The sequence below is a fragment of the Lissotriton helveticus genome, chromosome 8 (assembly GCF_964261635.1).
Source record: "Lissotriton helveticus chromosome 8, aLisHel1.1, whole genome shotgun sequence".
NCBI lineage: Eukaryota > Metazoa > Chordata > Amphibia > Caudata > Salamandridae > Lissotriton > Lissotriton helveticus.
In genome coordinates, this window is record NC_136069.1 from 1,254,212,947 (window position 1) to 1,254,236,971 (window position 24,025).

Here is a 24,025-nt window from a genome sequence, read left to right on the forward strand (position 1 = left end):
TGGGCCTTCCAAAGGGGTGACCAATGTGTACAGAAAGGGAAGGGTTAGGCCTGGCCAGTGGGGACACTGCCCAGGAGGACATGGCTGTTCACAGACTGCACACAGGCACTGCAGTGGCAGGCCTGAGACACCATTTTAGGGCTACTCATGTGGGTGGCCCAATCAGTGCTGCAGGCCCACTAGTAGCATTTATCACCAGCACTGGCACCCTCAGTGCACTTTACTAGGGACTTCTTGGTGACACAAATATGCCAATCATGAATAACCAATCATAGCACTTGCACTTTGACACTGAACAGCAGTGGCAAAGTGCCCAAAGCATCTAAACCAGCAAAAACGAAATCCAGCACAGCATCAAAAATACAGGAGTTAGAGGCAAAAAGATAGGGGGACACCACGCCAAAGATGCCAGGTCTAACATCGTCCATCATCCTATTGTGTTTAATATGAGTGATCATAGCATAAGCTTTGACTATGCTTGATAGTTGTCTCACTTTTGCTTTAAATGTTTCGTTTTTTTATTGTTCCTTTCAAACTTTCAAACCTATCCCATTGTAATCTGACATCCTTTCAGACAAAGTTGTTTCAATCACACACATGATTAGAAGATATATCGACTAAAAATAATGAACGTTTCCATGGCATTTAGCAAAATATGAACAAATTACATCAGTCTGTTTCTTTTACTACTCCAATCAGCTTTGCGACAGTTTCCTCTTGAATAGATTTCTATGGTGTTTTGACATTACTCATGTACTGCATATTCATTTTTCAACACGTTGTAAACTCACTTCAGCAGCTTGTTGCCTCCTACTGCAGTTGATTTGTATAAGAAATATTTTATTCACAGGTACAGGTACAATTGCAGATAAACTTAACTACAGTTTACAAAAAGTATTTTTATTCAATGACTTGCCATGTCTACCTAGAAAAAGATCTAAAATATCTCATTGTCATAATGTAAATCTACAATTTCTTCATAGTGCTAAAGATGGCTCTGGAGCATATATATTTGTACATTATCATCTATGTTGTACCATACTTCCATGCATCACGTCTACCAAAAGTAGGTGAAAATATATAGGTACATGTACTTCAAGTCTGACAAATTTAGAATATGGTATTTGCTGGCCTTCTAATGTGCATCAGACATTTGCACAGACGGTTTCTGGCTTTTAGGCAATGGTTTAAAAAACACTTCCAGCTCTAACACTGACCATTGTGCATTTTAGTTACAAAAGAAAATAAATATTACATTGATATTATTAAAAATGCAACCAGTCATTGTTTTGTACACTATGAGAGACATCTGCTGATCGTTCACAAGTCCAAATGGCAGTCCATTTTTTTCTAGAAAGATCTGTTGTTGTTATACTCCCCTTTTTCCCCTACAATGTGTGCTGTTCGATGGGAAAACAATCAAGGCAGTATAATCAGAGCATATTATTATACATGCAAAGAGTTCCTGAAGAATAAACCCACATTTTTGAAAGTTCGGTGGGCCTGTGATGCTCCTTGATGTATTGGCTTTGAAAATATGGCTCACAAAATTTGAGGGTGCCTGAGTTCATTTGGTCAGCCCTGCACCTTTGATGATAGGCTCCCTATTAAGATAGGTTGCCCAGTAAACTAGGTTGAAAGTTCCAAACAGAACTGGAAAAACTATCCGGGACATTTTGTCGATCTTACTGACGCTGTTGTAGGTCTTTTTGCTTTCTGGTGGCTTGTCTTCCACAGCTTTCACAAGAGTGGAAGCTGAATTTGAGATGGTCGATGGAGCCTGGTCCTTGGGGATATTTGGCGCTTGAGTCGTTCGGCCACCGGTGTAGGCATTAACAGGCTTCTTGGCTAGCAACTCGCGCTCCTTTTTCTGTATAATAATAAGAAAGAATGGGTAAGTACAAAAAAGTGTAATGTCACATTCATTTGCATACTGGAAGAAGAGTGCCTTTCTGGAAGCATGTTATGCTTGTATGAACACATGTAGTTGTCAGCATGCATAGTAATACTCATGTAGGGTTTGGCAGAGAGGGAGGAATGGTAAACATCCATCACAACGCGGTCAAAACACTGAAGTGCTATTACGACGCATCTTTTACAACGCAAGTCTTTACCACGACTTGCGCTGGAGGGCTCTCTAGACTAAGGAATAGTAAATTTACTATTCCAACACCTTCCCTACTGTACGTAGGCTGGAGTTGGAATATAAATCTTACTATTCCTAAGTCCAGCACCCTACAGCTCAAATCGTGGTAACGACTTGCGATGTAAAAGATGCGTTGTGATGTACAGCGATCATTTTGATCGCGTTGTAACATCATACAACCGGGAGGAATGGATTAATCTGGTGGTCCTCCTACCTCACCAAATAAATGTTTTTTCTGCTCTATGCAAAGTCTAGGGAGCTGCTGCGTTACAATGGGCCAAGTCTCTGCTGGATCATCTGATAGTAACATCTGGCCCAGCAGTCTATCAGTGACAAGACAGCTAGAGCACAGTAGCGACTGCTTCCATTTTAAAATGATGGGGCGAATATTTTGACCCATTGTGAGAAACCAGCTAAGTTCTCCATTGTGCTTCATTATAAGCAGTGTTTATAATTGGCCGCGGTTGAGAGCTCTGGAGTTGAGGCTGAAGCCAAGGCAGTGAGAGTTTCTCATTCTGCCTGTAAGTGGGTATCAAAGCAGTCTTCATTAAAAAATAAAGCAGCTTACTTACCCACTACCTTGTGTTCCTCTTTGGTCCTGCAGTCCTTCCAAGGCATCAAGGCAGAGAGGAGTCTCAGAGCCACTCTTCCTAACTAACCCTGACGCTGCTCTGATGCTGCTGATAATATTACCCAGCATGAGATAAGAACCAGGATTAGTTAGAGTGGGTTGCCTCGTCTCTCCCTCGGGCACAGTAGGACTATGCCTGCTCTCCACACAGTTGTCTAAGACAACTCGGGTTGGAGAGGTTTAAAATGTGCATGTCAGGCTGGCCGTCGCAAGACAGCCAGCTAAAGTGACATTCTCAGTTTAAACTGGAGCAGCAATCTGCTCTCTGCTGCCAATCAGCAGCAATGGCCCGTTCCACCTTGACACTCAGCTCAGGTTGGCTGCACTGAAAAATCTAAATGTAATAAAATCTCTTTATTATCATTTTACTTTTCATGTTTGCTGCATTGACAGCGTGGGGAGAGGGGGCAGTGCTTCTCTAGTAGCGGAATCGCTGCTGCTAGAACATAGTAGCTGTGCTGCTGCCCTAATGAGGGCCAGGCGATAGTCACTCATTTTTCCTGTCTGTATCTCCCATGCGAGGCAACCCTCCAGTGCTGTAAAGAGAGTCTGTGTCAGGCAGGAGGGTCTTCTGTCAAAGTGGTGAAGGTCACGGAAGACCATCAGCCAGGGTTTAAATAACCCCAGTAGTTAGAAGATCTCGTTAAAAAAAATAATGTCAGAGTTTTACAAATCTGCATGAAGTATGAGCAAGCTGAGGCACTTTCTAACATTCATCTTTAAATTAAGAGTCACAAATTTTAGTTCAGACAATAATGGGTATATGGGTGAACAAACGTGCTCCTCTAACATCCAACGATTGTACGGGGTGTAATTCAAATTCATAAAAATGAAAATGTATTATCTAAATATGACAAAGGAATTCATTGAGAGTTAATAAAGGAAAACTGGAGAATAGGACCTAATAATTCCAACAAATGTTTATTAGAGCAACAGGGCCAAATTTCTATGAGCTATTTGTTAATCATTGACATAGAAACGGATCACTGACAGAATATAGAATATTGACCTAACAGAATATCGAAGTAAAAATATAGAATGACAGAATATCGACTCTATCTACAAACAGGTAAGTAAAAAAATATAGAATAAAAAAATATCGATGGTAAAAATATAGAATGCTAAAATATCGATTTTTTCAAATGTCTTAAAAATAATATAACATAAATTAAATAATAAATATAATTAAATAAAACATTCAACATTAAGTAAAAAAGGTCAAAATTCATAAATATAAAATGTATTCTAAAAAAAAGAAACCTACATTTTTATATATATCTATATATATCTATATTCAATCCACCTTTTCCCAACCAGGAAAGACAACAACATGTGGGGTGCAGTTAAAATCTTTTTATTTCAGGCTTCCGTCAGACGCGTTTCGGAGCTTTCAACTCCTTGCTCACCGACAAGTGAGCTTCGCAGAGAAGCCATTAAAAAGAATAGCAGTTCTGTGTCACGTGGTCACCACCCTGTGTAAAAAGACTATTGTGCATAATTTACAATTTTAAACAGTTAAAATGATTTATTTTTACATATTTTCACAAAATCGTAACAAAAATGTCCTTTTGTGTATAGCAAAATTAAAATAGTCAAATTTATCCAATTGGTATTATTTACAATGGTTACATGCATTGTGTTACGAGCCACTTTGATGACCAAGCCCTTAGCCATTGCTGGCTGGGCTGCGAATGTGAAGCAGGGAGGAGTGGGAAAGTTAAGTACCCAAGCTGCACGTGCACAAGGGTTGGGGTGAGGCAGAGTGCCTAGAAATTGTAAAAATGTCGGCTTCAGAGCTCCGAGAACGGGAGGAAGAAGCTCTCCGTATTTTTGACAATGCATGCACAATGATGGCAAGTGCGTCCAAACCAGACAATGCAAGTGAGTCACTGACAGATGTGGGGATGCATTTGAAACGCCTAGAAAAACTACAGAGAGCGGAGCTCTCTAAGCGGTGGGAGTCCAAGTCTCTACAACGGTACCCAGAAGTCCAGCGTATACCAAGGGGACTACGTATTATGGTTGCTCCCACTTATGAGGAACCCAATCCTGAAATGTTACGTGAGTGGGGAGCAAATAACAATGATGCCTAGCATAGAATGTTAGCCATATTAATCAAATATGCAGATTCGGACAGACAAAAGATTCTAGAAGAAATGGATGCCTCATGCATACTTCTGAATGCAGAACCAGATCAAAAAAGAATCACTAAAAGTCTGGCAGAAATGAAAGAAAGATTGTGCAAATTGGAGACAACCATCAAAGATAGGAAAGCGCAGAAATTCTTGCGAGACAAGCAGGACTATGACAGAGGGCAAATCTACACCTTTGCCAAAAAATGTGACTCTATAAGGAAACAAAAGATGTCCAATGCGGTAGCATCATATCAAGAACAACACTCAGGACAAAGCAGCCTTCAAAGTTCTGAAGAGACACGGATGTGGAAGATGACACAACAGATAGAGCAAATAAAGCGGTATCTACTGTAGTGGATGAATTTGCTTTTTTAAGGGAAGAAAGACGATTCAATTTAAGACCAAGGCCACCACCACAGACAACCAAACCTCAAAGAGGAAAAGGAAGAGGCAGAGGAATAAGAGGGGGAAAAATGCAGCAAGGAGAAGAATCACGAGGGAAATCGAAGAACAACCAATAATGAAAAGTGATCCAGCCTCTCACGAATATCACACTGACGGACCAAGAACAAGAAGTCCTGAAAGTAGGGTTATCTTTTTGTCCAGTGGAAAATATTGATTATGTGCAAACAAGAATTGACCTTTTCAAATTTTTACAAACTTTGAAACTGCGCAAGCATTTTCTCTTGAACCCTATGAATATGCGACATGAGGGGTTGACAGTAGATGATATGGATCTAATGTTGGAAAAACGAGAAATGGAAATTAGCCAGCAAATGGAAGTTCAGGAAACAACAGCCCCTTTGATAGCACTTGAAGAAGGTGTGAAGATACAAGGGGCAGCAGCTACAAATTTTAGGCCGAACTCCAGATTTATTTCAACTAGCAGCAGGGATTCTACGGATGTATTTAATGATCTGGTTGTCAATGAATTGAAAAAATTATGTGTGGACACTGGCAAAGAATTTAAAAAAAAAAAAATCACTGATGGCACAACAACAGGCAACTTACTATGCTTTAATAAAGAAATTGAATGATAATGATAACTGGATAGTGAGGAATGCAGATAAAGGGGGCAATGTGGTCCTGTGGGACAAAAACATGTACTTAAGTGAAGCATTAAAGCAATTAAATAACAAAGCATGTTATAGTAAAGTTAACAGTACTATAATGCTGGAAAGTCATCATAGCTTTAATATACAACTAGAAAGATGGTACAATGAGAGCCTCCTAACCCATGATGAATACATGTTTTTAAAAATTGATCAGCCAGTGACACCAGTGTTTTATCTGATACCGAAAATACATAAAGACACAAACAATCCCCAAGGGCGCCCTATTATATCAGCCATAGGGAGTGCGTATGAGAAAACTTCGAAATATGTAGACTCTTTTCTATCAGAGTTAGTAAAAACCTTGCATTCATTCACCCAAGATTCTAGCGACTTCCTTAGAAAGATCTATGATCTACCCTGGGAAGATGACTATCTCCTGATAACTATTGATGTTGCAACGCTGTATACCAGTATTAGGCACACTGATGGCCTACGGGCAGCAAAACATTTTTTAGGAACTAGATCGATTAGATTATGGTCGCATACCAACATGATTTTGAAAATGACGGAGATTTGTCTGAAAAGTAATTTTTTCCTTTTCAACGATACCCTATACCATCAGATCTGTGGAACTGCGATGGGCACCTGCTTTGCCCCCAGCTATGCTAATTTGCATATGGGCTAGTGGGAGGAGCAGGTGATCCAGACGCAGTTCCAAGCAGAATGGGAGCATAACATGATGCATTGGAGTCGTTATATTGTTGAGAGAATACAACACAATGATCTCAATCTCAGTTTCACTAGTGAGATCAGCAAAGAGAAGGTACACTTTCTAAATCTAACAGTCTACATCCAGGACGGCAAAGTAGCAACGAAGTTATATAGAAAACCCACTGCGGGTAATACGTTGCTACATGCTTCCAGCTTTCACCCCACCAACCTCAAAAGCATCCCATATGGGGAATGTTTAAGAGCTAAACGCAATTGTAGTGACATTGATGAGACTAAAAAAGAGCTGTCACATTTCGGAGAGAGGTTCAGAAATAGAGGGTATCCTAAACAATGGGTGGATGAAGCCATGTTGAAGGTAGGAAAGAAGAAAAGGGATGATATCTTGTTTGACAAAAGAACTGGGAACGCACAGCAAAAGGAACAGGGTAATCAGTGTAGGTTCATTACCAAGTTTCGTGCCCAGCAAGATAAATTACGAAAGATCATTTGCAAACACTGGCACATAATAAGTAAGGCTCCCAGTTTTCCGTTTTTACTGATTTTTACAGATAAATACAGACATAAAACCATTTATTTTCCTGTCTGTATTTATTTTTAAATGTGGATAAAAACGGAATTTGGGTTGTTTTTGAGTGATTCTAAATGGTATCAGTCATGACTGCCAGGCTAATAGCTGTTCAGTTTGACAGGCAGGGGGATTAAAAAAATAAAGGAAATTTAACAAAGAGTCTTAAACAGCAGTAGATGTGCACAACCTTGATAATAAAATGTGCATGATTTCTTATAAATGCATATTTTATCATCTGAGTGTGTATATATCATTGAAAATTGTCAGGCGTTCTGTACATTAATTGGTTAAATAAATGCAGAAACATACACATTTCAGCTTCATTTTTTCACAAAACCTTAAATAAATATGGATAAATACTGGGAAAATTAGCAAAAAATAAATATGGATAAGTACAGACGGAAATGACTAAAATATAAATACCATAAAACCGGGAGCCCTAATAATAAGGAATGACCCTACTCTAAGAAAAGTTGTACCGCAGAAACCACAGTTGACCTTCAGACGAGCGAAATCCTTTAAACAACTATTGGTAAGGAATATCCTAAAAGCACAACCAGAAAAATCTACATGGCTTGATGTAAGGAAAGGGTTCCTGAAATGCCCAAAATGCAAGGCCTGCAAGCAAGGTATCAATACCACCCGATACAAGTCAGGATTATCAACAGAAATGAAAAACATCAAGGGCAAGTTTACGTGCAAGACAGATTTTGCTGTGTACGTGCTTCAGTGCCCAGGTGGCCTGAGGTACGCGAACAGCACAATTTCGGAAGCCCATAAAAGAGTGCTTCAGCACATTCGAGCAATTAAAAATGGGGACAGAACTTACCCAGTTGCTCGGCATTTTGAGAGTTTTCATGACAAGTACAGTAAATGTCTAACATATTATGTAATTGATGCGGTACCTATCGATAAGCGGGGGGCAATAGAATTAAGAAATTGAGAAAACTTGAGTCCCGCTACATCATTGAATTAAATTCTAAGTACCCTGAAGGTTTATATGTAGAAGAAGATCTCTACACATACTTGTAATCAGTAATATGTATAAACAAAGGTATTATAAAATGCTGTCACGAATTTGTAAATAGGTAATCACGAGTCACGAGTCACATGAATTTTGGGGAATTTAGATAGGGTAAATGGATTAATAATAGCAATAGTCTGGTTGGATTCTTTTGGAGTATGCCCACTTGGGCTAGATTCGTTGTTACAGCATGAATGAGAAGAAGCAATCCTATGCATGTAATAATTTATTGCCGAGTCAAGATCTCCTGTACAATTACATCTGCAGGTTGGCTATAATATACGAGCAACACAGAAAACGGCTACTGCCCACTTGGGCTATACTATCCAAAATTAATGGTGTGTGTATATATAATTGTATATTTTACTGTATATATGATTGTATATGTGGAATGTATTTTTGCACAGGGGTCGATATTGGCAGATAGCCTTACATTATTGCGCTGACACTCGTGAAAGCAATGGCTAAGGCTTGGTCATCAAGGTGGCTCGTAACACAATGCATGTAACCATTGTAAATAATACCAATTGGATAAATTTGACTTAATTTTGCTATGCACAAAAGGAAATTTTTTACGATTTTGTGGAAATATGTAAAAAGAAATCATATTATCTGTTTAAAATTGTAAATTAGGCACAATAGTCTTTTTTCACTATTTACACGGGGTGGTGACCACGTGACACGGAACTAACATGCTTTTTAATGGCGTTCTCTGCGAAGCTCACTTGTCGGTGAGCAAGGAGTTGAAAGCTCCGAAATGCGTCTGACGGAAGCCTGAAATAAAAAGATGTTAACTGCACCCCACATGTTGTCGTCTTCCCCGGTAGGGAAAAGGTGTATTGAATTTTACGGACCTGCTCCTTGAGGGTCCGATTGACGACAACGCTCACGCTGGAGGCGGCAATTACTTTTTTGTCAAGGAGACAAAACAGGAAATATATCTATATATATATATATATATATATATATATGCTTTCAGACTCCAAAAGCGCGCCACTTCCAAATCCACCCAGGACCGGCGAGGCAAGCAAGGTAGGAGACGGACCACTGAAGTTCACAGGTTCTTTATTGCAGTGTCAGCTGGTAAAACAGGAGGGCAATACGCGTTTCGGGCTTAACGAGCCCTTGTTCACATGCAACGATCTAGTAAAGCTTTTTGGTTTTTACAATACTTAGTGACTAGCTTAAGCCCCACCTTCAGAATAGTCACATGACTATAGACATAGAAAACATATCGTGTTTCTTTTGGATGTTTCGTGTGCAAATACGCAAAATAAGATATACATATATATACACTTGTTAAAAATACCTTAACATAGCAGTCATCATTTTATAAATTGAAATTTTTATAAAGTGTCTCTTAATGCGAATTTGTAAACAAATAACAGGATAAATCCATTTAATACTATGTCACAAAGTGTATAATGAAGGTATTCAAATATTATGGAGGCAAGCTAGATATAAAGTGCAAATAACAGTGCTACTAGATCAGTGTCTAGCTGTGCGAAAAGTGAAATTACACGTGCTACAGGGAGAAAAATGTAAAATATTGAAAGTGCATGATAAAGTGACCTGTGTATATAAATGCATCAATGCTTAATCCGACAATTAGGATAACATCACAATTTTGTCATTCTGAAAAGCAATATTAAAACATTTCATACAGGTATAAAAGTGTTATCATGTTAAAAAGTGATAAGAACACCCATTGATAAAAAGTGCTACAATTGTAAAAAGTGGTAAATAGAAATATATGTAAGGAAGTGAAAAATTGATAAGTTGCTAAATTACGTCGCCGTGGCTAACAAGGAACTTGACTAGCCACGGAGACAGTAATATAGAAGAACAGAGATAGTCAGGATCATTAAGTCGGACAGTCTGTATGATTAAGATCTTCTCTAGGTAACAGGGAACCTGATTACCTAGGGGAACATGGGAATCTGCACTGTATCATTAAGGACCGGGGCTAGATGTAAATTCAGAGGAAATTGCGCAAGTCCTCAGTATTATTTAGCCCGTTCGTCCACTTACTGTCGTATTTGAGGATCATGCTGGATTCCAATTGCCTCAGTTTGAGCTCTCCGTTGCCTCCCCGCCTGAGTGTGGGGACTGAGGCTACAGCATAATAAGTTAGGCAGTTAACATCTTTATTATGTGTACTCTGAAAATGGCGAGCCACCGGGTACGTTTGGTCACAGTGCAGAATGGCCCTGATATGCTGCAGGATCCTGACGTGCACCTGTTGCTTAGTACTGCCAATGTAGTTAAGACCACAGGTGCACGTCAGGATATACACAGCATATTCAGTTTTGCAAGTATGATTGCCTACAATAGGGGTATCCACTGGCTTAAATGGGGTGCTGTAGTGAGTTTTATTGATGCCAAATTGGCATGCTCTACAATTGGAGCACTTACGGAACCCAGATGCCGGTTGTAGCCAGGTAGCTTTTTGCTTTAGTTCCGGACTACTCTGATCCAGCACTGTTCCCATACTCTGCGCTCTACGAAAAGTTACCAGTGGTTTCTTCGGCAACATACATCCCAAAACAGTATCCGTGAGAATAGTTGGCCAGTTACGATTAATAATTTGTCTGATCTTTTTATCTTGGCTACTGAATGCTGTAATGATTCTAGGATAGTCATTTGAAACTGCAACTGCTGGAGTTGCTGCTGCCTGATCATTGCCAGTAAATTCTGGGAATAAGCTAGGTCTCGGTCGTTTGTCGACCTTGGCTAAAGCACGATCAAACACTTGATCTGAGTACCCTCGAGCTTTTAATCGCATCCTTAATTCCCTGACACATTTAAGAAAATCTTCTTGAGAGCTACAAATCCTCTTAATTCGTAGGATTTCTCCTAATGGTATGCTTTCAATGGTGTGCATAGGATGGAGACTGGAAGCATGCAAGGTCGTGTTTACTGCAGTAGCTTTTCTGTGCAGGGTCGTCTGTAACCTGTTATTTTCATCTATATAAACATTGACATCTAAAAAGTCAATTTGTTTGGCACTGATATGAGACGTAAATTTTAAATTGAGGGCATTATTGTTGATTTCATCAATAAATTGACAAGCTTCCTTTTCGTCTCCCTGCCATACTATAAAGATGTCGTCTATATAGCGCAAAAAATTATACAATTTTTTCTCTGACCCAAACCTGGTGTGTAACGTTGAGAACCCGCTCTTCCCACCAGCCCACGTGTAAACACGCGTAGCTGGGGGAGAAGCAGGCCCCCATCACCACACCTCTGAGTTGTCTCCATACCTCTTTTCCAAAAGAAAAGTAATTATTTTGTAAGCAGCACTCCATTAAGCTTAAGATCATTTTGTTGTGCTTATGAAATTCCAATGGCCTTTGCCCTAGAAAGTGAGCTGTTGCATTTAGACCACAGCTATGGGCTATGCTAGTGTACAATTGCTCAACATCCAAAGTTATAAGTAACATATTGTCTTACCATTCCAGGTTTTCTATTTTTTTCAAAAAATCGCTAGTATCGCGAACATAGCTAGGCAGTTCGCTTACCAGATTCTGCAGAAAAAAGTCAATAAAAAGTCCAACATTTTCCCCACTGCTGTTGATCGCGGAGATGATTGGCCTGCCAGGTATTGGTAGTATTCCTATATGAACCTTTGGTATTAAATAGAAAACCGGCAAGACGGGAAATTCATTGAGCATAAATTTGAGTTCATCACTTGAAATGAGGCCTTCCCTGCGCCATTTCAGTAACAGTTTATTCAGGTTTTCGTTGGCCTTTTTGTAATCTTTAAGATTGGATTTTACATAGCACGCAGTATCTTGTAGCTGTCTTTGTGCCTCTTGGATATAGTCTGCTTTTGGCCAAATAACAAGATTACCTCCTTTGTCTGCGGTTTTCACCACAATATCGGGGTTGTTGTTGAGTTTTTTGATCAGTTCGTAATACTTGGCTCGTTTCTGGTTAAAAGTCTGTCTTTTCCGAATATTGATTTTTCTGTATAGATCTTTAATGTCCGTGATGATACAGTCTTGAAACACATCTACCGCATCTCTGGTCATTAGCGGTACAAAGTCAGATTTCCTTTGAAAGGGGTTATGCCCGCCCCTTTCTGTATAATGTTGATTTTTTCTAATCTTCTCTGGGTGTTAAGATCTTGGTCAGGACCCATGGGTTGTGAATCGGTTGCCTGATTCAGATCATGAAAGTCAAAAAGCGCTGGAATATCAGCCACTACTAGTTGGGGGTTATTAATAGATGTCTTGGCCTTGGCTGGATTGGCGATATCTGTACTGGATTTGAGATGTTGCAACGCAAGGAATTTCTCAAGTTTTAATTTACGAATGTAACAATACACATCTACTCTTGTAGAGGCGTACTTGAAGTTCTGTTCAGGGCAAAAATTGAGGCCTAATGCGAGGAGTTGTTGTTCCACTTTGGATAAGATGACATCGGAGAGGTTTATAACTGATCTTTCGTTAGTTACTTCCTCTTCTGCCATTGTTGGTTTGTCTTCTTTTTTTGCACATCGTTGTTTTTGTTTTCGCCTTCTTTCGCGTCTTTTTTTGTTCCTGCGAATGTTGCCCCGTTTCTTTGTCATGGTCTCAATGATCGGAGGCTTTCCGCCACTAAAAAATCAAGTTCCTCTTCTAAGTTGAGGATAGGCGCTGCTTGAGCGTTGGTAAATAGATCGTTGCTCGACCCGCTTGATACACTGGATGAGGAAATTGAATCCGAGCTCGTACTTTCATCCACCTGATTGGCTACCATTCCTATGGCTATATATATATATAAATGTAATAATATTCCCAAATAAATATTAGTTATTATTTTAAAATGTTAAAAACACTTTTTTAAATATAATTACATATATATATATATTATATATCCTGTGTCCTCAATAGGTAGTGTAAACGAAAATATCTCGAAATATATTGACCATTTTTTACGAGATTATGTCAATACACTGCCGTCACATATTGAGGACACTAAGGATTTTTTGAACAAAATCGCCACAAATAATTGGGAGGAAGGGCTCACCCTCATGACCATGGATGTGAGCTCACTCTACTCTATAATTGATCACGAGCAAGGTATAACAGCATGCCTACATTTCATGCAGGAAATAGATATATCTTACCTTGACCATACTAACATGATTGTGGAAATGTTAAGAACGTGTTTGAAAAATAACATTTTTATGTTTAATGGGGATATCTTTAGACAGATACGCGGGACTGCTATGGGTTCAAGATTTGCGCCGAGCCTAGCAAATCTATTTCTTGGTAAATGGGAGGAGGAGATTAGCGAAGATCATTTGCTCAGTGTAGAATTTAGCAAAGTCAGAACCTGGATCCGTTACATAGACGATTTATTCGTAGTGTGGAACGGATCCAAAGATGAAGCCCAGAATTTTGTCAGTAAACTTAACAACAACTCATACAACATAAAGCTCACTCTGAATACCAGTACTGAAAGTATTGAGTTCTTAGACACCAAGGTCACAGTACAAGATGGTCGTCTTGTAACCGAATTGTACAGAAAAGATACTGCAGGTAACAGCCTACTACACGCCCAGAGTGCCCACCCGGAAAGACTCAAATGGAGTATCCCCTACGGGGAACTCCTACGAGCCAAACGCAATTGCAGCGAAGAAAGTCTTTACGAATTAGAGAAAACTACCATGCTTAATAGATTCCGAGAGAGAGGCTACCCAGAATGGGTTCTTAACAAGGCAGTAACCAAAGTAAGTCAGAGAACTAGAGCAAGCACCCTAGAACCCAAAACATCTGAAGCTGAAATAGAATCTACCACAAGGCTTATCACCACCTTTAATGAAGATTCGAAAAAGGTGAACAAAGTGTTGGTAGACAATTGGAATGTCTTGAAAAGTGACAATATCATTGGCACTAAAATAGGGGATCGACCTTTAGTCACCTACAGAAAGGGCAAGAGTTTGAGGGATATCCTGGTGAAAGGGGACATTAGCCCGAAAAACATTGCCAGCTCACATAATCTCAAAGGCTTTTATCCTTGTGGACACTGCCGTGCCTGTGAATTCAGCACTAGGGTAAAAGAAGTGGAGATACCTGGCTCCAGGAGGAAACATAATATCAAACAATTCCTCACATGTAGCAGCAATTATGTGGTATATGTTTTGGAGTGCCCTTGCAAATTGAAATACGTGGGCAGTACCATATGCATGGCAAAAAAACGAGTCCAAGAACACCTACAGGCGATTACCCATATTGACAAAAACTACCCTATTGCACGTCACTTTCAGACACATCATCAGTCTAATAATGCTCTTCTAAAATACTTTGCGTTAGAACAAGTACACACAAGTGGTAGAGGGGGCAACCGACTCATTGCCTTGAGGAAGAGAGAATCTAGCTGGATAATGCAGCTCGAGACTAGATTTCCAGGCGGGCACAATCTTGATGAAGAGCTAGCAACCCATTTACATGATACATGATGAAAGTCTATATCCTGTTGTTAGAAACAAGTCTGTTTTACATGAAATGTGATACTTATAGGAATACAAAGGTTTTTAAATTGGTTTTAATAATTCTGTCATTCTGTTTAATTTACAGGAGGAAAAGGAAGGGGCCTTTTCACAACTCACTTTTATAAAGATGCACGGCTTCCTACCCTTTTCTTCACAAGAATAAACCTGCGGCAAAGTCCAGGACATGAAGTAAAGGGTTACAAATCTGCACATTTTTGAAATCCTTTTTCTTTTCTTTTCTATATAATTATGTTTATTGTGAAAGAATATATTGTACAATATATGTTAAAAAAAATTCACAAAACAATCACAATTTAGGGCACAGTGGTAAATTCTATGGGTGTATTTCTATACTGTTTCTATAGTATAAGAGGCATATAGTGCGACCAATTACTAAAGGGTATATAGTATTGCTCTTAGGCGAGCCTAATGTTATATATATATATTTTCAAAACTTGCAAATTATCATAGGGCACTAGTCCGTATACAGGAAAGATAGTTTCTTTCAACAGCCAAGTTAGTGGAGTCTTTAGCGCTAGCGACCAGGCTATGCAATAGTTGCGCGAACTATATGGATCCAATGTGGTCAAAATAACTATATGGAGCGTTTATTTGTTACAGCATTTGCATGATCATATGTAGAAAATATGGACACTTGTTGATTTTATTACGGTTATGTATATCAAAAAATGCAATTCATTACAGGGCACTAGTCCGATTATAGGAAAGAGGGTTTCTTTCAACAGTTAAGAAAGTGGATTCTTTAGCGCTAGCGACCAGGCTATGCCACAACTGTGCAAACTAGATGGATGCAATGTGGTTAAAATAACCAAAGGGAGCACTTTATCGTTATTGCATTAGAAAATATGGACACTTGTTGATTTAATTTCTGTTATGTACATAACTTTGAAAACATGTAATGCTATATTCGCGCAAACTAGAGGCAATGATTGGAATAACATTCATAAGGATCAATGTGTTATTGCATGGCGTGGTCGATAGGTGCATAATATGGACACTGGTTGAATTAGGCATGATGGTTCAGATATGAAGTAAAATAATTGAAAGACAATAAGACAATCAGCCATATGTGTAAGAAAGGTTAACACTATGGGGCCGATTAGGATGGCGGTTTTTCCGCATCCTCCGGGCCGGCGGAAGTGTCCGCCGGCCTGGAGGATGCGGAAAAACCGCAGCGGAGACTCCAAAGACCCACCGCCAAATTAGGATGGCTGGTGGGTCTGATAATCTGTCCGCCGCTTTTCCGCCGCGGTCGGAAGGCGACCGCGGCGGAAAAGCACTAACATGTCTGGCGGTGTCTATCAGACACCGCCAGGCATATTAGGATGTCTGTAAATATATGCTTTTCCGCGGCGGCTTTACCGCCGTGGAAATGCATACGGACCTTCACTTCGGGGGCCCGTTGCGGGCCCCCTGGGTGAAGGTGGGGTGGGGGGTGCACATGGGGGGTACCTATGGTACCCCCCTGCAGTTGCGTGCACAATGCAGCAGGCACCGCGCGGTGCCTGCCGCTTTGTGCACGCAAATGCTGTGCATGGATTTTTTACATTGCGGCGGGTGCAGCTTGAAGCTGCACCCGCCGCAATGTTAGAGATAGAGGATGTGACCGCCACCCTGGCGGTCACATCCTAATTTGATCGGAGGGAACGCCGCAGCCCATGCGGACGTTCCCTCCTCCTCAGGGGTCGCGGACGGACTCAAGTCCGTCCGCGATCCTAATCGACCCCTATGTGTGGTAAAAACGCATGGACTACTCCACTACAAGATGGCCGCCATGGTTTTTGAGCTAACACTTTTGGTTGTTAATGCCTCTTTTATGTTTATTCACTTACTCACTTTGAAACTTTATTTATGCATGTAGCGGTAGACAAGAAAGTATCGTGTGATCAAGAGACCGGTGGGTCTCGAAACGCGTAGCGACCTTTGAAAATAAACTTGGTGTTTTCTACCCTCCATCTGAGTGCGCATTAAATTCTTTTGCAAGGAATCTGGTGTTTACATAAACTTTGCCGGCGCAATGGATCCTGCCGGAACATGCGCCACCTGACTACGGGAACCATTCAGGAAGGATCCTTTTTGGTGTTTTGGATATATATATATATATATATATATATATATATATACATATATATGTATATAAATATATATATATATAAATCAACCTAGAATATAATTATAAAAACAAATTATATATAATAAGTTAAAACATTAAAAATATATCTTTGTATTTATATTTTACAGTACATTAAATATAACAATAGTGAAAACGTTGCATAATGTAGGGGATAAAATTACTATTCCCACTCAAGAGTGGTACAGTAAGGAAAATGTTGGATAGCGGCAAAGTAAAAATTACTATTCTCACTCTACCAAGTGCAACAGTAAGGAAAGTGTTGGAAAGCGGGTGGGAAAAAAATACTATTCCTACTCCAGTGAGTGTAACAGTAGGAAAAGTGTTGGATAGCAGGTGGGTAAAAATTACTATTCCCACTCCAGTGAGTGCAACAGTAGGGAAAGTGTTGGATAGCAGGTAAACATTACTATTCCCACTGAAAACAGTGCAACATATAGGGAAAGTGTTGGATAGCGGGTGCGTAAAAATTATTATTCCCACTTCAGTGAGTGGTACAGTAGAAAAAGTGTTGGATAGCAGGTGGGTAAAAAATACTATTCCCACTCCAGTGAGTGCAACAGTAAGGAAAGTGTTGGATAGCGGGTGGGTAAAAATTACTATTCCCACTCCAGGGAGTGCAACAGTAAGGAAAGTGTTGGATAGTGGGTGGGTAAAAACTACTATTCCCACTGCAGTGAGTGCAACAGTAGGGAAAGTGTTGGTTAGCGGGTGGGCAAAAACTACTATTCCCACTGCAGTGAGTGCAACAATAGGAAAAGTGTTGGATAGCAGGTGGGTAAAATATACTATTCCCACTCCAAACAGTGCAACAGTAGGGAAAGTGTTGGACAGCGGGTGGGTAAAAATTACTATTCCCACTCCAGTGAGTGCAACAGTAGGGAAAGGGTTGGATAGCAGGTGGGTAAAAATTACTATTCCCACTCCAAACACTGAAACAGTAGGGCAAGTCTTCGATAGCGGGTGGGTAAAAATTACTATTGCCACTCCAGTGAGTGCAACAGTAGGGAAAGTGTTGGATAGCGTAGGGGTTAAAGATAACCTACTTATAAATTAAAACATTTTCGTAATTAAATAATGAATTATCATACATTAAAAATAAATTAATTGAAAATACCAATAAATAAAAATGAATAATAACTTGTATAACATTAGATTACTTTCCACCTTATTCCCCAATAAACACACAACACACTCCACATAAAATTGCACATAATTATTATAATTATCAATTATTCAATTAACCCCTTAATTGCTGCCGTCGGCCAACGGTCGTCACGGCCACTACCTCCCCAGTGCTGCGTGCGACCGTTGGACGTCCATTCAGCACTAGTTCCAATGGACAGCGCAGCACTGGGGAGGGATTTACAACGCTCTTAAGGTGTTAATATAAATTAATTACAAATTAATAATTAATTACCAATACATTAATTATCAATACCAATAAATAATGAATATTAAAACGTATTTACCAATTATGAATTAATGATAGTAATTTAATTATCAATTAAGTAATTACCAATTCATAATTAACAATAAATTAATTATCAATACCAATAAATAACATTTAATAATTACTTAATTACAATTCAATTACTTCCCACCCTATTCCCCTATAAACCCACAACCCTCTCCTAAAAAGTACACTTTTAATATATTAACAAATTAATTATTAATATTTAATTTCAAATTATTAACTATTTAATATTTTTTACACAATAAACATTATTTCCAATAAATGAATATTTACTATTAATCACATTATAATTATTACTTAATGAATTATTCAACACAATTAACAATATAAATAATTGAATACAAAATTAATACTTACATAATTTAGGAATTAATTAATTTAAATTAAATTACTTACCACCCTCTTCCCCTATAAACCCACAACCAACTACGGAATAAAATTACACAAAAATTAATTAACATATAATTAATTAATTCAAATAAAATCTTAATTAATGTATTATAATTAAATGACTTCCCACCCTATTCCCCTATAAACCCACAATCTGCTACGGAACTAAAATACGCAAAAATAATTTAACATAAGATTCATTACTTAAAAAAAATTCCAACATACATTACAAACATAAAATATACTTTTAACACATATACTAACACTTAAAACACTAAAAAATGTTTTTAACAAATTTAACAACTATGGGCCAGATGTAGGAGCCCTAATACCGGTTGGAAACGGCCGATTTCGGCCGTTTCCGACCGGTATTAGGGTTTTCAGATGTAGGGGGCTGAAAATTACAGAATCTGTATATTTACCGATTCGGTAAAATTACCGATTCGGTAAATTACCGAATCTGTAAATATACCAATTCTGTAATTCCAAATGTAGGTGGCACAGTTTACAGTGCCACAGGCCCTTAAGAGTCGGTATTTTACCACACAATCCTATTGTGTGGTAAAATACTGAATTCAGGTGTGCATGCACATCTGTGCATGCACACCTGTGCAATGTGACACACAGACATGCCCTTAGGGCAAGTATGTGTGCCACATGTCACACAAGCCTGTACTTGGGGTGCTAGAGGGTGTCAAAGTGACACCTCCTGCACCCTTGCAGGATTCGGTATTTACCGATTCTGTAAATACAGAATTGGTATTTCCCATTGATTCCTATGGGCTTCAAAGCCCATAGGAATCAATGGGAAATACCGATTCTGTATTTACAGAATCGGTAAATACCGAATGTTACAGATTCGGTAATTCTGAATTTAAAATTACCTACATCTGCCTCCTTCCTATTTACCTACTCTTAAATACCGAATCGGTAAAATTCGGTATTTAAGAGTAGGTAAATCGGAATTACCTACATCTAGCCCTCTATTATGACTTTCGATATTACTAACTTCGATATTATTAAAAACGATATTCCTTACATCCATTTCGATTTTCTGCACCACTATATTTTTGTAAATGGATATTTTGGCAATTCTATATTTAAAATTCAATATTTTGGTAACTCGATATTTAAAATTCAATATTTAGACAGCTCACCCATAGAAACTTGTATCTAGTGAGAACCATGATTACATTATTAAATGCTTTATGTAAGTGATGACAATGTAAAATCCATAAAAATATATATATATATTTATTTGAAGAGTTTTATATTGCACTGGCTGGACCCGGAGGTATCAAAGCGCTTCACATGAGGATAATCTAGTGACAAAATGACGTCAGTTACAGGAGCCTGGTATAACATGGAAAAAAACTGTGTTACACAGTAACATGAGATTGCTAGAGCATTGCTTAAGCATATACACACATCCTATGGGGTATAGAAGAAAGAGGGCAAAAGTAAAATGGGGTTGAAATTAAGATTGGGTTAGAAAAGACCAGCAAGGGGAAATGTAATTCAGGAGAACCAAAAAAGACAAAGAGAAAGTCAAACAAGCCGGCTGATTTATCAGAAGGCGGGGGAGGAAGGAGACATGGTGGAGAGACGAAGGCAGTGGTTCCGAAACTTTTTTGACCTGTGGCTCCCTTGACCTAATTGGCAGTTGGCCGTGGCTCCCCACCATTTTTTTACCGGTGGGCGTGTTGGGGGGAGGGATGTACGCCCGACCTCAGGAGTACTTCCTGTTGTCTTCTGTAAATTAATTGGGATGCAATGAAGAATGAAGGTATTATACTCATATGTGTAACAAAATAAAAATATAACAGTTGTTTAATAAAATCTTGTTAAGTGAGAAACATTGCAAGATTAAAAGCGCACACATGCTTTGAAACTACGGCTACGTACAAACCAAGTGCAAGTAGAGAGGCTGCTATTGCTGGAAAGAAAACATGGAGTCCGATTCATGAAAGGAAACATAAAAACATGGGCAGAGATTTACTTCTTTGACTGAAGGTATTTTAGGCTTATTTCATATTCACCAACATTCCAACTAGAGGGCATGCAAAGCTGCGGCAGTGGAAAGTTTCCAGGCATACCACTGGCGATACGCAGTTAGGCACCAAGCAATCCCAATCAAATGCCATGCCGATCTTCTGCCCAAACTTCGTTTTTTACTTGAACTACATTTTACACCCGTGTTTTACATGATCTTGTCAGTATTTAAAATCTAGTTCAAGTAAAAAATGGAGGTAGGGCAGAAGATCGGCATGGCATTTGATTCATAGTAGTATAGTTGCATCCTTTTGGTAACACTGGTGCTGATAGACACTTTGCCCAATCTGCAACTCCTTTACCTTTAAAATGTATCAGTCAAAAAACTTGGGATCGCAGAACACTTTGTACATGCATTCCCAGAGCTCTGTCTCATGTTACCTCTTTCGACACCAGCCATCTAGGATTTGAAGTGTTTAAAAGGCAAAACAACATCTAATTATTTTAGTTCCTAATATTATCTTGCAGAGTAACCTAAATTGAGGACTGTCAGGAAAGGCAAAAAAAGTCTTCAGAAAGAAAACCGTATCCATCACATCCAACATTACCAAAGGTTTGCAACTTTTTCGCTGAGGGGGAATACTAAGGAAATACCAATTTTAGACCTGAATGTGCTGTTTAAGTCACTTAGTAATATGTTACCAATATGTGCTGCTCAACCATGACAGCCAAAACTACTTCTACCATGTCATTTCCAATAAATACTAGGGGAGCCAAATGTGCATCTGTACGCTGTTTGGATCTGGGGGAACATCATGCCCGCATTCTGAGTCTTTAACGAGCTCCGTGGAGCCCGCCTTTTTACTCTAAAAATAATGCAGGTGATACAGGTGCAAAACGGAGGTTGGGCAGAAGATCGGCATGTCATTTGATTAATAATTAATGATAATCAAATGCCATGCCGATCTTCTGCCCAACCGCCGTTTTACACCAGTATATAGTTTTAGTGTAAGAAGGTGGGCTCCACGGAGCTTGTTAAAGAAATCAGACATAAGAAGCCAAGCCAAAGCCTTCTCTCTGGCTGCTTTAACAAGCTCCGTGGAGCCCGCTTTTTTACAGTCGGGCCTCTTGGCTTGTGTATCACTGCCGTACTCCTGTTCTACTGAACGGGAATCCCTCCCAAGCCAGTTTCTTACCTTACTTGTGAAGAGGATCCCACGGTGGGCAGCAATAACGTGCCTCAAACGATCAGAGGCGAGCTGCATATGCCAGTAATGGCGACTACTACGCCTGTGAAAGCACAACGCGTACGGACGTGCGCTCTTGGGCCAAATCATTTTCCCGGATTATGCAGGCAGCAAGTATTTTGTGCTGCAGCTGCAATAAGGTTCATTTTCCCAATGTGACCGCGGTGCCCCTGGCTGCTCATGGCGGTGCACCGGGGTCCTGCGGCACAGAGTTTGGGAACCACTGCACTAAGGAAAATCTGCCCAATTTCTGGCTGGGTAGGTGACGGCCGAGGGGGAAATCAACAGCCAATCCCCTCAATAGCTACCTAGGTAGGTCCACCGGGTATCGGCCATGTTGCTAGGACTCTGCAGACGGTATAAAGTTCATAGATTCCTCAGAAGTTGCTGAGGCTGGTTAGACCCGGAGGTATCAGAGCACTTTACATGAGAACAGTTTTGCATAGTTAACATTAGTTACTGGAGCATAATATAATGAAGAAAGACAAAAGTCCTCATATGGGATAGAAGGTAATGGGGGAGGGGGGTAGGGTCAAGGGGATTGGAAGCAGATCAGATCTGGCCAGCAATGGAAGAAAGTACATCAAGGAAAAAATAAACAGCAAAGTCCAACACATTTGAGAAGTGCAACAGAACAAGGGAAAATAGAGGTACACTTAGTAAAAGAGTCAAGGTGGGTCGGAAATAAGGCAGATGGTATGAAAAAAAATAATAAGTTTGAGTCCAGAATAATGGCACCAACGAGGGTAGCATCCACGGTCAGTCCTACCCCATGGGGCCAAATCAGAGGCAGACCAAAATTGAGTCGGTGAAAAAAAAAAACACAGGAGAGTTGATGTCACGGCACAGTAACGTAGCGCGACAGCTTCACTCACCGCTCCGACAATTAGCAGACCGCAGAGGAAGGCCATCGGATGGGGGTAAAATGGCCGCCTCGCCCCACCATTGCCACCCACAGGAAGTGGACGAAAGAGAGAAGGGGGAGCAAGAGAGGATCTCTACAATCAATCGCTAGACCGCGACCAAGCTGCTGAAATAAACCCCATGGACGAGACAAGCCACAAGCGGAGCTCCCGTCGAAAACCTCCCACCTCCAAGAAGGTTGCCTATTCAGTAGAGGGAGGCTATCCCGACTCCTGGATCATCAGATGGGTGGCCGGGAGGATGGGAGGGCCGAGGACAGGAACCCAGCGCTCGCTCCCCGCTCAGACCTGGGTAAATCATCTCACGGGATCGTGGTAGCTGCAGCGGGAGAACATGTAGGGCTGCCATCAAGAAGAGGCTTTAAGTGCACAGCAGTTGCAGGGAGATGCCAAGTCATAGTGGTCAAGACGAGAAGGTAGGTGATAGCCCAGGAGTGAGACCCAAAAGGTGATCCCGAATCGGTCTCCTCAACAGCAGCAGTGAGTAGCTCAAACGTGCAGTCTGCCAATATCCTAGCATTCCACTAGATGAATTGTTCTGGAAAAGACTACCTCGATTTTGACAATCAGAAAAGGTAAAGCTTTAAAATCCCCAGGACGGAGGGGGATCACAGGGGGCAATTTCCAGGATAATCGCCAAAAAGGCGATCCCTCGCCACAGGTATGATCGCCAAAAAAGGCGATCCCTCGCGCAGGAGCTCCCGAGCGGAGCTCCTACCCATTGGCCTTCTTGGGTCATGCAATGGATAGCAAATAAACACAAATGTCATAGTCACATATTTCCATCTTTGTAAATCTGCTTTCATAATACTATAGGTGTCGGAAAGTGGCTTAACCGATCCGTGCCTTTCTTACGACGTTACTCCCAATGAGAAGCATTTGTCAAAAATGTTTTGTTATCATTATGGAGGATTTATCTCTTCCAGAATATACTGGCAGCGATTCTGTTACCGCAGGTCTATAAATAAGGCCCCAGTTGCCAATACAGATCTTTTCATTGTGAGGTGGCCAAATGTAGGAAAGTTGTTGAGAGCATTTGGTCAGATAGGGCAGGTTGGTGAGAGCATTTGGT

The 24,025-nt window shown here is 40.0% G+C and overlaps 1 protein-coding gene across 1 annotated transcript in view; it reads right to left on the minus strand.

The window, feature by feature from the left end:
- Window positions 1-245: 245 nt before the first annotated feature.
- GABRA5 (gamma-aminobutyric acid type A receptor subunit alpha5) overlaps window positions 246-24,025 on the minus strand; it is a 661,916-nt gene continuing 638,136 nt past the window's right edge. The window contains exon 10 of the mRNA XM_078658237.1: window positions 246-1,870. Within this exon, the coding sequence (XP_078514363.1) occupies window positions 1,568-1,870 (303 nt within the window). The 3' untranslated portion in view covers window positions 246-1,567. The remainder of the gene's footprint in view (window positions 1,871-24,025) is intronic.